At 41.9% G+C, this 14,095-nt stretch overlaps 2 protein-coding genes and 1 pseudogene across 24 annotated transcripts in view; 2 read left to right on the top strand and 1 right to left on the bottom strand.

Moving 5' to 3' along the window:
- The window catches only part of LOC102913078 (excitatory amino acid transporter 4-like), a 106,325-nt pseudogene that overhangs the window by 37,355 nt on the left and 54,875 nt on the right, over positions 1 to 14,095 (top strand).
- The window catches only part of LOC143270128 (uncharacterized), a 71,007-nt gene that overhangs the window by 13,487 nt on the left and 43,425 nt on the right, over positions 1 to 14,095 (bottom strand). For 2 of the 5 annotated variants that reach the window (XR_013047094.1, XM_076558994.1), the window contains exons 2-5: positions 4,470 to 4,584; positions 1,051 to 1,137; positions 597 to 682; positions 301 to 366 (exon numbers count right to left, since the gene is read on the bottom strand). Coding sequence is in view for 3 of the 5 variants with exons in the window: in XM_076558994.1 (XP_076415109.1) it covers positions 301 to 366; positions 597 to 682; positions 1,051 to 1,137; positions 4,470 to 4,583 (353 nt within the window). In the remaining 2 variants the exon portion in view is untranslated. The remainder of the gene's footprint in view (positions 1 to 300; positions 367 to 596; positions 683 to 1,050; positions 1,138 to 4,469; positions 4,585 to 14,095) is intronic. The other 3 variants (XM_076558993.1, XM_076558992.1, XR_013047095.1) reach the window with 2 other exon arrangements.
- Positions 1 to 14,095, top strand: part of LOC143270126 (uncharacterized) — a 53,744-nt gene that overhangs the window by 6,256 nt on the left and 33,393 nt on the right. For 6 of the 19 annotated variants that reach the window (XM_076558978.1, XM_076558980.1, XM_076558981.1 and 3 more), the window contains 6 exons: positions 1,037 to 1,171; positions 9,684 to 9,802; positions 10,609 to 10,653; positions 10,815 to 10,850; positions 11,857 to 11,955; positions 12,405 to 12,473. Coding sequence is in view for 6 of the 19 variants with exons in the window: in XM_076558989.1 (XP_076415104.1) it covers positions 1,158 to 1,171; positions 10,609 to 10,653; positions 10,815 to 10,850; positions 11,857 to 11,955 (194 nt within the window). In the remaining 13 variants the exon portion in view is untranslated. Of the gene's footprint in view, positions 1 to 1,036; positions 1,172 to 9,683; positions 9,803 to 10,608; positions 10,654 to 10,814; positions 10,851 to 11,856; positions 11,956 to 12,404; positions 12,474 to 14,095 lie in introns of those variants that run through there. The other 13 variants (XM_076558989.1, XM_076558990.1, XM_076558986.1 and 10 more) reach the window with 8 other exon arrangements.

The raw sequence follows: 14,095 nt of genomic DNA, 5'->3' as shown, positions 1-14,095 counted from the left end.
AGTCAGGATACCCTTTCTTGCTAAAGCCGTTTTAGGCCTGACTCTCCGGAGAGATCAGAAAAATTTCCTTTCCAAGGTTAGTCTGTTTCTTTGCAGTCCCAGCCATCACAGCTGTGTTAAACAGCTCCAGGTGTCCGGGACACCTTCAGGGCAGACTTCTTGTTATGAGTAGCTCGAGGCGTCAGAGATCCCTCCCCGTCTAGGGCTGAACTGTCTCCTTGCAGTTTCAGCCATCAGTTTGCTAACATTTTAGTGCTGAAACCTGGGACACCAAACCGAGAGTTTTTGAAGTTTACTTACACCAACATCTTGACTGACAACCATCTGAAACAGCAGTTCCTGGGGATCCAAAGCCTTCTTGGATGTCTGTGGACAGGCCACACACAAAGAACACAGAAAGAAAACATGAAAAACATTTAAACACATAAAATAATCAGTTGAAGACATACAAGTAAGTTGGGTACATTCCTGTTGACGTGAGCTACTGCATGATTCTCTAACATTTATTCTCTTCATTTGTTTGTGTTTGTGTCTCTCTGATTCAAGTAGCTCACTTTCTGATTTTTATCTCCATAGTCTAATTTACTATCACATACCCATGAAAGCAGTGGTTCTCTTCAGGTATGTAGTGACCCATTTGGGAATCCCAGGACTGTCTTTCACAGAGGTCACCTAATACCTTCTGAAAATATAGATATAGACATTATAATTCATAACACTCACAAAATGACAGTTATGAAGTAGCAAGGAAAATAATTTTCTGTGCACTGTCACCACAAGATGAGGAAGTACATCAGATGGGCACAGCCTGAGGAAGGTTGAGAACTAGTGCCTTAGAAGGTGATTATCTTATGTGTTCCCAGATGTGAGGGTATGAAGGAGATGAAGGAATGGGCCAGGCTAGGTTCCACTTCTCTGAAACTATATAAAATACTGCAGACATAGGAACACAGAGACATCGTTCCTCTCACAAACAAATATGTTACATGTCAAATTAGTGGGAATTAAAGGTAAATATATTTCTTTTTCTTTGCAGCTATCAGTTATTACCTCATCTAGGGAAGACAGGTCCATGACACACGGGATGGTCTTGACAGTGGAGAACCTACTTCCAGAGACAATCTGTTCCTCACGCTTCTGCAAAGGAAAGGTAGAGGATGAACTTTCTCGGGTAAGGAAATCAATTCTTTTGTTTGATGTGTATGTGAAGTGTGTGTGAACCCCAAACCTTTATTTGCTTGATTTTCAAATGAAGCCGTCTTCTGACACAAAATAGGCTGTGCTGGGTTCCTTTAAATTATGCAAACCAAGATTTAAAACAGACCAGGAGAAAAGTGTTTCACTCTCTTTTGCTCAGTTTCATTGAGTCCACCTGAGTTCTGGCATATGATAGGTGGATCTGAGTTTCATTGCTGGAAGTAAAATGGGAACCATGTCTAATGATCTTTAACTGAGTATTTTCAACACATGGTTCGTAGTCAAGCAGTTTCCTGGCAATTGTGTTTTCTGGGATGGATCCCGGGTCATTATGCCTGCATGCAGAGGGATCTGCTGGCACTGGAGTGCTGGGGTATGCTTTCATTTTCATTTGTATTTTGTGGAGTGTGTGTGTGTGTGTATTAATGCTGATATATTTACATTCAAAGCATATATATTAAGGCCACCAAATGGCTAATGTCATAAAGGCACTTGCCAGCATGACTGACAAGTCCAATTGAACCCTGAGATTGAAATGGTGAGAGGATAGAAACAACTCCTAAAAATTATCCTTGGATCTCCACACTTCTGCTGTGGCAAACATGTTTCTTGCCTTTTCCCATTCACCAAATAAATTGAGACCAGATTATCCTTGAACTCAAAGAGACCAGCAGGCCTCTACATCATAAGTGCAGCGATTAGAGGAGTGTACCAACATGCCCAGCCTCCTATTCATGTTCTTCCTGCCTATAAGTTCTCTGCATTTCAATGTGCCAAACTGGCAGGCTGATGAGGCCTAGGGTCCAAAATCTTAGCAAACACCCTGAGGCTGACTCATTGTTTCTACTAAGGACATCTTTGCCTTTGCTTATGATCATGTGAATAAGAAACATATTCATTCTGGGGTCTGGAAAGATGACTCAGCTGTGCATAACATTTTTTGCTCTGGCAGAGGCTCTGGGTTTGATTCACAGCACCCACATCTTGGCTGAGAACCATCTGGAACCTCAGTGCCAGGGGATCCAAAGTACACCTAGGTGTCTATGGGTAGGCCACACACAGAGTGCACAGAAAGAATGCATTCAAAACATTTCCACCCCTAAAATAAATCCACTAAAGTCATACAAGTATGTTGGGTAGGTTCCTGTTGACATTAGCTACTGCATGATTCTCTAACATTTATTCTCTTCATTTGTTTGTGTTTGTGTCTCTCTGATTCAAGTAGCTCCTTTTCTGATTTTTGTCTCCATAGTCTAATTTACTATCACATACCCATGAAAACAGTGGTTCTCAACAAGTGGGTAGTGACCCATTTGGGAATCCTAGGACTTTCTTTCACAGGGTTCACCTAACACCTTCTCAAAACATAGATATAAACATTATAGTTCATAAGACACAAAAAATGACAGTTATGAAGTAGCAAGGGAAATAATTTCCTGTGCAGGTTCACCACAACATGAGATAGGTCATCAGATGGTCACTGGCTGAGGAAGGTTGAGAACTAGTGCCTTAGAGGATGATTAGCTTGTGTGTTCCCAGAAGTGAGGATATGAAGGAGGTGAAGTAATGGGCCAGGCTGGGATCCTCTTTTCTGACACTATTTGCAATACTGCAGACATAGGAACACAGAGACATCGTTCCTCTCACAAGCAAATATGTTACATGTCAAATTAGTGGGAATTATCAGTAAATATATTTCTTTTTCTTGGCAGCTATCAGTTATTACCTCATCATGAGAAGACAGGTCCATCTCACTTTTGATGTTCTTTAAAGTGGAGATCTCACTACCAGGAGAAATGCTGTTTTTTACTTTTTTGTTGATATGAGTGTCATTGTTAGAAGTATGATGGAGATGATGTTGAATGATCTTTCCCTGAGTTTTGCTTCAACACGTGGGTTGTAGTCAAGGAGTTTGCTGGAAATTGTGTTTCCTGGGATGGATCCCAGATCATTATGGAAGCAGAGTGATCTGCTGGCACTGGAGTGCTTGCGTACGCTTTCATTTTCATTTGTTTGTTTTCTTTTATTCGTGTGCTGTCAAGTGTGTGTGTGTGCGTATGTTTGTGTATATTAATGCTAATAGATTTTCAGTCAAAACATACATCAGTGGGCCACTGAGAGGGCTAAACTGATAAATATTCTTGCCAGCATGACTGACAACTCCAATTTGATCCCTCAGACTGAAATGGTGAGAGGAGAGAACCGATGTCTATAAATTATCGTTGGTCTTGTCTCCTTTGCCCCAACCCTATCACATGACATCACAGTCAAATTTGATCAAAGCTTGAGCTTTGGCATGTGATAGGTGGATCTGAGCGTCCTATCCTGGAAGTACATTGGGGATGAGGTTGAATGATGTTTACCTCAGTTTTTGCTTCTATGTCAGACTTATATTCTAGCAGTTTGCTGGCAATTTTTGTGTTGTCCCTGGAAACGGTACAGTGCAGGACTGTATTTCCACTTAAATCACTCAGGTGGGAATTAGCACCCTGAATCAGTAATATAGTTATGCATTCTACATTGCCCCTCTGTGTGGCCTGTTGGTATTGTATAAAGAAAGAGACATTCAATTCAAGAAAGTCAAGATAAATATTTCTAAAATTGCATTGAATAGTTACACTTAGATCAGAGAAATTGCTCAGCTTATGCATATTTCCCTCTCTTTTTAAGACAGGGTCTTCTTAAGTACCCTAGTCTTGCCTAAATTCATAATCTCCCCACCAAAGCTTTCCAAGTGACAGAATTTCAGGAGTGTGCCAATACACCTAGATATTAAAGCATCTCATCAGCACTAGTTGGTTGCTGTTATAGTGAGGGAGGTTGCTTGTTCATTTGTTTTGCTAACTTGACACAGGCTGAAGATCCCTGGAAAGAGGGATCCTCACTTGAGGAATTGCCTCTATCAGACTGGGCTGTGGGAAAGTCTGTGGAGCATTTTCTTGATTGAGGTTGATGTGGGAGGGCACCTCTTCCAAGAGGTGGTTGCACAGCTTGGCAGGTAGTCCAGAGTATTCTAAGAAAGCTGCAAGCCTTGGAAAAAGCCATGGAAAAGCAGCATTGCCCCCATGATCTCTGCTTCAGTTCCTGCCTCTGGTTCCTGACTTGAGCTCCTGCCCTGGTTTCCCTTCATGATGGACTGTGATGTGGAATTGTGCACCAAATAAACATTTTCTTTCCCAAGTTGGTTTTGGTCAGGTTTATCATAGCAACATAAAAACAAACAAGGACAAGATCTAATGCAATTCATATTAAAACTGCTGTCTAAGAGCTACCTTAATCAAGGGTGTGTAGCCTTCATCATCCTGGATGTCAATAGAGGCCTTTTTGGATAATAACAATGTTACCATGTCTGGATGATTGTGTGCCCAGGCGTATTGGAGTGACATCCTACAAATTGAAAGGATATTTTAGGAAATTACAGATTATCATATAAAGGCACATTCAACTGTAAGTACTAGATAGCAAACTTCATTTCCTTCTGATGTAAGAGAAGTAACTGGAGTTTTATTATTTACTTATTTCTCTACTCAAGTGTTCATTTGCTGTGCTAGGGATATAGTGCATGGCCATCCCATTTAAGGTAAGTGTTCTATCACAAGTTTCAGTCTTCCTTAGAGCAGCGCATCTGCATAACAGAACACCCAACAGACTGAATTCAGCTTGGATTTAAATCCTACTTTAATTGCTGTTATAAACTAGTTATATATTATATATAGTAGTATTCAATAGGTAGGATTGTAGACCAGAGCCACTGTGCCTACTTTTTCTTTATTTCACGTTTTAGCATCACTGACATCTCTGCCACTTATAATTCATGATATTTTATGACTATTATTGGCAATATTACATGTTATATATTAGGCTTTCTATGAGCTCCATAACTCAATTTTCCCATGCACAGGATGGGGATTCAACACTGTAGCTATCTTACATTGTCCTACTGTGATGCTTCAATTCACATCTTCAAGAGCATGGACAAGTGCTTCCAGCACCTGACATTCAGTGTTTGGTGGATACAATAATGATTAGTCTTCCTACTGACAACAAACACAATATTCCAATAAAGAGAAATAACAGAATTATACCTACTCTTAAGGAACATTTTTTTATTCAAATATGTTTACAATATTTTAAAACAATATTCCCCAAGATGACCTTGAACTTGGTAATCCTCCCAGTAGGCAGGATTGCAGGTCAGTGCCACTGTGCCTACCTTACTCTTTATTTCACATTTTAGCATTGCTAAAATCTCTGCCATGATATTTTATGACTATAATTGGCAATATTTTTAACTCTGCCACTATAAAAAATAAAAGGTTATCTTGCAGTCCACTGTGCCTTATATAAAATGAAATATGATATAGTACACAGGCCCATGGCAATTCTACAGGTCACTTGTATCTATGTAAATTTTAGCTCTTAAAACTATGAAAGGCAAACAAGATGAAAATAGCAGTAACAAAAATCTAAATCCTCAGTCATTGATACTTTGATTTTTTTCACTTCTCAATGCCCAAAAGTAATATTTCTATATTTGCTGCCAACAGGGACACAGCCTAGTCCTCAGACAATAGACAGAGTGTCCCTGATAATCCAGACACCAAATGGTAGCAAAGCAGGCCATAGTGCTTTGCCTTGCAACCTCCAATGAGTTCATAACTCCAAAAATGGCAAATATAAGGAGATAACCCACTGCATCATAGCTCCCTTGCTTTTATTTTCAAAAAGCTTTAAACCAAAAGAAAATTAGGATTCAAATGAGCATGAGTCTTTGTAGTCAATATTTAAATTTATGGAATGTAAGGAAAGCTGACTGGGCTTTATGTGTATGCTGTATAGGAGATACCTAAGTTCCATGTGGGGAATAAATGGATTGACAGAATGGATAAATACAGTTGAGAAATTTAGTATTTTTAAAGAATGTGTTTATTAAGCAAAGACAATTTTGAAAATATAATTTATTGTTCTATTATTTGTATAAAGCAAAGCACTGTCAATTGGAATTTTGGAATATAGGTACCTGCAGGGCCTCCAAAGCAAAACACTGGGGGAGTTGGGTGATGTGTCAGGTCCTTACAGTCCTGCAGCCATGAGAAAATACCTCCCTAAGACTGGCTTGATGGAGATAGAAAAAATCCATCCGGAGTGGGCCAATCCAGACCCAAAAAAGACAAATACTGTTTTTGATTTGTACTTTTTTTCCTTTAAAAGTCTGATATGGGAACTACAATCTAGTAACCACAGAGGTTTGGTACTTGGTAAAGGACCAGAAGGGAGGAGAGTATCTCTCAAGGAAGGGGAAAGTCTATAGTGTGTTGAAGATATACATGAGCACTAGATTAGGAGGGTTTAATTAGAGGAAGATGGGAGCGAAGGATAAAGGAGGGAATATGAGCAGGGACAATCAACACTGCAGACCCTTTGAAAAACTATATGGGAACTGACTACCCCAGAAGCTTCCTATACATAAGTGATAGGAATCTAAACGGGCTCAAAACATAATAGGTTTGACAAGGCTCCAATTAGACATCTTATGCCACTATCTTAAACCTCCTGTGCCAGGGGCAAGGTACAGCCTGTTGAGTCCTTAACCAAAGGGACCCTCAGAAACCCCCAAATAGCACAGGGTATTTCCAAGGCTGTTGGTGTCTCTGCACAACCTGATGTGAAGTCTTGTTTCTGAAAGTAACACTTCTGTCATTGAACATGGAGAAGTTCAGCTGACGTCTAACTAGATTCTTCACCTACTAACCAGAGTTCATGGTACTGGAAGGCAGTCTGTACTGGAGAGAAAGGTAATCCTCAATATCTCTCAGCTACAAACCCTGGGACCCACAACAGCACCCACATGGAGCTCACAACCATCTGTAAATGCAGTTCTAGGGAATCCAGCACCCTCTTTTATCTTCACAGGCACCAGACATGCACACAGTGTACCATATGCATGCAGGCAAAACATAATACACGTGAAATAAATGTAAACTTTAAATAATAATGTAATGCACTTATCTAGTAAGTTCACTCTATTAAAGTATACAATCCAGTATGATTTTCTTAGTATGTTCTTAAAAGTATGCAATCATCATCCTATTTGATTTTAAAATATTTTTGTCATTGGAGAAGAAACCATTTATTCACTAGTAGTTATTCTTCATCCTCCAGACCCCACCCCCTGTCAGCTACCAATCTAACTTTCTGCTTCAGGTTTATCACTCTGGGTGTTTAATAGAATTCAAACCAGCTAATAGGAAACTATCCCATTCTTCTGTCATTTTGCTTCTTTCACTGAGTTTAATGTCTGTGATGTTTATTCATGTTATAGGATGTAGCAGTACTCTACCCCTTTTCAGGGCTAGATACTTGACCATTGTATTAACACAGCACCCTTTGTTTACCCATTCATCAAGCAGTAGTTATCTGGGGTTTCTACCTTTTCTCTATTATAAATGCTGTGCATACTCTGGTGCTAGTGGCTGCATCATTGTATAGCTATACTTCCAGCAGTTATGTAGCAGGTTCCTGTACCTTGGTTCCTCCACTCTCTCTTATGAGCCCCAGCACCAGTACATGCTAGACAAGTGCACTACCCCTAACCTCGATCCTCAGCATGCAACATGTACACTTCAAAGTTTCCTTTTTTTTCATTATTTTATAGTGATTACATGTTGAAGAGACAAATAAAATGAAAGCAAAATGCTAGCAAAATTAATTTCACTTGCTTAGTTTTACATTTAAGGTAATTTATAAAGGTATTCAAAATTCAGAATATGCAGCCAGAAGTGGTGATACATTTCCTATAATCCTAGCATTCAGTGGGTGGATGCAGGAGCATCTTCACTTAAATGAGACCAGCCAGAGATACATGAGATCCTGCCTTAAAAAAAAAACAAAATAATAACAACAAAAAACAAAAACAAACAAAAATAAAAAACCCACAAATTAACCCCCCAATGAGCATATAGTTGACTTTGTATCTCTACAATTAGAGGTGGCATGCAGTTTTGTAGTATAGAGAATGCTTAAGATTCCAGCTTAGAGAGATGTTGAGACCATGGTTGGAGGAAGCACAGGGACAAATAGCCAAACTGGTGGAAATGCATGAACTGAGAACCAATGGTGGAGGAACCCCCATGGAACTGGACCAGGCCCTCTGGATAAGTGAGACAGTTGATTAGCTTGATCTGTTTGGGAGGGCCCCAGGCAGTGGAGCCAGGACCTGTCCTTGGTGCATGGGTTGACTTTTTGGAGCCTGGGGCCTATGCTGAGGCACTTTGCTCAGCCTTGGTGTAGGGAGGAGGGGACTGGACCTGCCTTGGCTGAGTCTTCCAGGCTGGGCTGACTCACCAGGGGAGACCTTGCCATGGAGGAGGTGGGAGTGGGGAGTCAATTGGGAGGGGAGGGCTGAGAGGTGGGAGGAGGGAAGATGGGGGAATCTGTGGCTGATATGTGAAATTAAGTTAATTATAAAATAAAAATATTATAAAAAAAAGATTCACGCTTACTCTGAGTCACAACAGAACCCACCCTACTTGTTAACCACTCCCTGCCATTTATCTATCCGGAGGCTGATTTTTCCCTCTGCTTGGCTTCAAACTGGGGGTGAGAGCATAATGAGATGTCTGAAAGGCCCACCCTATGCAAAAAGTAAATCAGGCAAAGAATTTGTATGTATGGCAAGCCTATTTTCTGAGTCCCTCACACTGTCTCCTCACCCTCTCACAACCCTTTCCAGGAAAAGATGAAACATCACCATTTATAGCTTCTTAGTGAGTATTTAGTTTGGCGATCTGAGTTATCTTGGGCATTTTTGTTCTCTATTTAATCTCAACAACCACCATGAAAGATGGAGAGTGGAGTCCCGGGAGGAGGTAAAGGAGCATATGGAACTCAAGTTTATAACCCAGACCCAACACCCCTGGTTCCATCCCAGTTTTTCCCACAAGCCCTGTTTCTGTTTCTGGAAGAACTGACACTGTGGTCCTTTTCCATCTTCTACTTGCCTTATGGTGGAAAAGGTGACCTGGGTGTGATGGGCTTGGCGGGGTCAAGAGGACCAATGGGCACTGAGTTCAGTGTGTGGTCCAGAGGGACATTCCCAGGCCCTCTCACTAAGACTGGGGAGCAGCAGTTGTCCACAAAGATGGGGAGGGCAGGACTGGAGGACTGTCACCCTGTGCTGGGGAGTCAGGCCTTTGGGGGACATCATGCCCTGGGCTACAGGGACACAGGGATCATGCTCCTGTTGTTCTCTTTGGCTATCAGGGTTTTGCCTCTGGATTAGGCTTTTGAGGGCTGAGAAAAGCTACATTGTTTTTAAGCCTTGTATAAACACAAACCCCCAGGACATCTTCCTGTTTACCTCTGCATGCCACTTAAAACTCACAGTAGACTGCAGAGACCTAAGCAGCACATTCAGGAGTCCTTCCATTCTTACTGTACACCCAGCTGTCTTGGAGGCTGATTATAAGCAGTCTGCTTTCTTTTAGGGCTTCCCAGGATCCAGAGTAGAAAAGGTCAATCCTTGTCTCTCCTGCCAGACCAGATCCTAGAGTTGGTGGTGGGTAGCCTCCCAGGTTTTGGTCTGGGCACATTACTGGAATTGGAGGTGAGTAGAAGACAGGCCCAGCTCTCTCTTTAGATGTCAACTGCAGCCATCATTCCTGGCTACTCCTCTGTCCTTCCAGAGGCTGATTTTTGGGCTGTGAGAGAAGAGCAGGCCTCCTGAGGCAGGGCAATTCTGGTAAAAAGGACCTCCTAGTGAGGTTCCTGATCCCCATGGGTAGTAGTGAAACAAATGAGAGCCAGGTAGGGAGTCATCCTCAGTCATCATAGGGGTGCAGGAAGAGAGGACTTAGCCTAAGGCCAGGTTTCTATCACACAGCCTTCTCTTCTACCAAAATAAAACAAACACCAACAGGCACCTGCGGACACATGCCCTGTGTGATGAGAGGATCTGAGACTCAGGACTTTCTTTGTTTCCTTTTATTACCTAACTTTAAGAGATCTTAGGGGCACCAGGCAGTGGTGGTGCACACCTTTAATCCCAGCACAAGGGATTAAATTAAATCCCAGCACAAGGCAGAGCCAGTTAGATTTCTGTGAGTTCCAGGCCAGCCTGGTCTACACAGCAAAAGTCAGGACAGGCACCAAAACTACATGGAGAAACCCTGGCTTGAAAAACAAAACAAACAAACAAACAAAACAACAACAAAAATCAAAAGAAAAAATAAGATTAGTGGGTCTAACCAGAAAGCAAGCTACATATTATCTGAGCCTGGAGCTTTGCAAAAATAAGGGAGTTGGCCTAGGACTATATCAGTTTGACATGCTCCTATCCCTAACTACCCCTCACCACACACACAGAGAAGTACAATATTAGTGCATTGACCCTCTCTTTTGGTTTTCTCCTAGGGATCCAGAGGTGAAAGGGGTGACTAGGGTCACAAAGGAGAAAAGGTAATGGCAAATCTGTACAAGTGATGTGCTGCAATAGAAGTGGGAGCTCCCCCACCTGTGGATTGAGGGATAGTCATCATAAAAATGGCTGACCAAATGTATCCACAGCCAGTTCCAAGTGGCATTTCAAAACAGTCACAGTATTTGTTGTTCTTTCACAGGGTTTTCCTGGATTTCCTGGAATGCTGGGGCAGAAAGTAAGTGTCTAGAAGTAGAGATGACAGACCTTAGGTCCTCCAAACAGCAAATGGAGCCTCCTTTTGGTCCTTCAGGCAGAATCATTGATTTTAACTAGAAATTAAAGTTTAAGTGGAAACTATTTAATGCTATCCATTTCAAATCCATAGGAGGAAAAATATTCTAATGAAAGTGATTTTTTGAATAATATTAAGATTGTCTTACCTTTGAGGCCACCATTAATGAACAAGAAATTTAAGGAATATCATGTGATAAATTCAACATATCCATTTGGAAATTGACAAAATTTTCTTTAGAAGTAATATCAGGAACAAATTTATTTTTTCTTTTTATTTATTATTCTGTCATACAACACATCCCAACTTAATTTTCCCTCCCTCCACTCCTCCTACTTCCCCCTCTCACTCTCCTATACCTCTGTTCTTCCCACTTCCTCACCACATTGCCCTTTTCTCCCAGATCTGTTACTCCTCTGTTTCCCTTCAGAAAATAGAAGGCCACTCAGGTATATCAACCAAACATGTCATAACAAATGCAATAAGACTAGGCGCAAGCCCTAAAGTTCAGGCTGGACAAGGCAACTGAGTAGGAGGAAAGGCGGCCCCAAAACAGATGAAAGAATCAGGCACACTAACATGCACACTGTTAGGAGTACCACAAAAGTGCCCAAGCCAAAAACTCATAGCATATATGCAGAGGACTTAGCAGAGATCCATGCAGGCTTTGAGATTGCTGCTTCAGTTTCTGTGAACCACTATGACTCCTCCTTAGTTGATTTTGTGGGCCATGTTCTCCTGGTGTCCTTGACCCCTCTGATTCCTGGGATCCTTTCTCTACCTGTTCTTCAGGGTTCCATGAGCTCTGCCTAATGATTGGGCATGAAAATCTGCATCTGCATCCATCAGCCGCTGAAAAAGCCACTACAATGATGAGTGGGATAGGCACTGACCTATGAGTATAGCAGAATGTTGTGAGGAAGAATTTCACATTTTTGTTCTATTCTAGGTCCCTGAGTGACCCAGCTTCTGGTTCCAGGTCATGCCTGCCTGAAGACCAGACAAACACCCCCTGTCGAACCCTAGGCCACACCTGCCAGAAGACCAGGTGGGCCAGCTGCCTGTGGGTCTCCCTCTGTAATTAATTTTGAACTCTAATTTGATAATCTCTTATATAAGTTGCTACAATACTACAAAAGGTACAGCACATATTCCAGTAGAAACACAACAAAAACATAAAATATTTTATTATATGCCAGGAAAAGCAATGGAAACAATGGTGGCTGTGTCCTGATTGTTTTTGTTTTTAATCAACTTGACACAAGTTAGAGATACATATGACAGGAGGAATCCATGACTGAGAACCCCCCCCCCAAGTCTGGCCTGTAGTAAAGCATATAAAACATTTCTTTAATTAGTGATTAATGTGCACAAGCCCAGTACACTGTGAGTGGTGCTGCCTATGGAGAGTTGGTCCTGAGATGTGTAAGGAAGCAAGCTGAGTAAATCAGTAGAGGCAGATCAGTAAGCATCACACATCTGTGGTCTCTGTTGCAGTTCATGTGTTGAAGTTCCTGCTCTGAGTCCTTGCCTGGATCACATCACTGTTGGATTTTGAGCTATAAGGTGAAATATACCCCTTCTTATCCAAGTAACTTTTGTTATTCATGTTTTATCAAGGCACAAAAAACATTAACTTGGAAAACTATTCTGTGTAGACTGCTAAATTATTTGTGCCTCAAATGACAAAGGATGTTATTTCAGACAACAATCCAGTGGTACTGATAACTGGTCTAGGATCAAGGGAAGACATGAGCATGAACTAATAATCATCTGCATTTTTACAAGTTATGGATAATTGTGTTCAGTGCCTAAAAACTCATTATGCAATTGCAGAGAAGAGTCACTGTCTCCAGAAAACTTGGACTTTTCTCTCCAACAATGATTGCTTGGGGAAGAAACTCACAGCCATGTCCCTGGGGATGTCTGGGCTCATAGCTCTTGCTATTGGGGTCTTTGTTGAGCACAGAGAAACTTCTACTGTCAAGGCCCCATATCAGGCTGTCAGTTACATTCTGCTTATTATGCTCACTTTTGCTTACTCTGTCACTTGCTATTCATTGGCTATCCCCACATAGCCCCCTGTATGCTGCTACAGAACACATTTTGATTTCTGTTTACTGTGGCTCTATTCACTGTGTTGTCCAGAATTTCATAAGCTTAAGAATTTCATAAAGGATGAGATCTACATGAACAGCCTGGACATGAGTGGGGGTAATGAAAGGGCAAGGGTCGGGGGAAAGAGAGCTTGGGGGAGCGGGAGATCCCAGCTGGATCAATAACAGAGAGGGAGAACAAGGAATAGGAGACCATGGTAAATGTAGACCACATGAGAATAGGAAGAAACCAAGTGCTAGAGAGGCCCACAGAAATCCACAAAGATACCCCCACAATAGATTGCTGGCAATGGTCGAGAGACAGCCCAAAATGACCTACTCTGGTGATGGGATGGCCAAACACCCTAATTGTTGTGCCAGAAACCCCATCCAATGACTGAGGGATCTGGATGCAGAGATCCACAGCTAGGCCCCGGGTGGAGCTCTGGGAGTCTAATTAGTTAGAAAGAGGAGGGTTTATATGAGCAAGAATTGTTGAAACCAAGGTTGGATAAAGCACAATGACAAATAGACAAAGAATGGAAACACATGAACTATGAACCAATGGCTGAGGGGCTCCCAACTGGATCAGGCCCTCTGAATGGGTGAGACAGTTGATTGGCTTGATCTGTTTGAGATGCATCCAGGCAGTGGTACTGGGTCCTGTGCTCATTGCATGAGTTGGCTGTTTGAAACCTGGGGCTTATGCAGAGTTGCTAGTCTTGGCCTGGGAGGAGGGGACTGGACCTGCTGGGACTGAGTCTACCAGGTTGATCTCAGTCCTCAGGGGAGGCTTCACCCTGGAGGAGGTGGGAATAGGGTATATCCTGGGGAGAAGGGGAGGGGGCAGGAGGGGGGAGAACAAGGGAATCCATGGCTGATATGTAGAAATGAATTGTATTATAAAATAAAGAATTTCATAAAAACACCATGTTAATAGCAAGGGTTTGAAAAATGTTTTTTTAAATTTTATTTATTTTATTTTACAATACCATTCAGTTCTATATATCAGCCACGGGTTCCCCTATTCTCCCCCCTCCCACCCCCTCCCTTTACCCCCAGTACACCCCCCATTCCTACCTCCTCCAGGGC

This window comes from Peromyscus maniculatus, chromosome 22 (assembly GCF_049852395.1).
Source record: "Peromyscus maniculatus bairdii isolate BWxNUB_F1_BW_parent chromosome 22, HU_Pman_BW_mat_3.1, whole genome shotgun sequence".
Classification (NCBI taxonomy): domain Eukaryota; kingdom Metazoa; phylum Chordata; class Mammalia; order Rodentia; family Cricetidae; genus Peromyscus; species Peromyscus maniculatus.
Note: the sequence above shows the minus strand (reverse complement) of the source record. Positions and strands in the feature narration are given on the sequence as shown.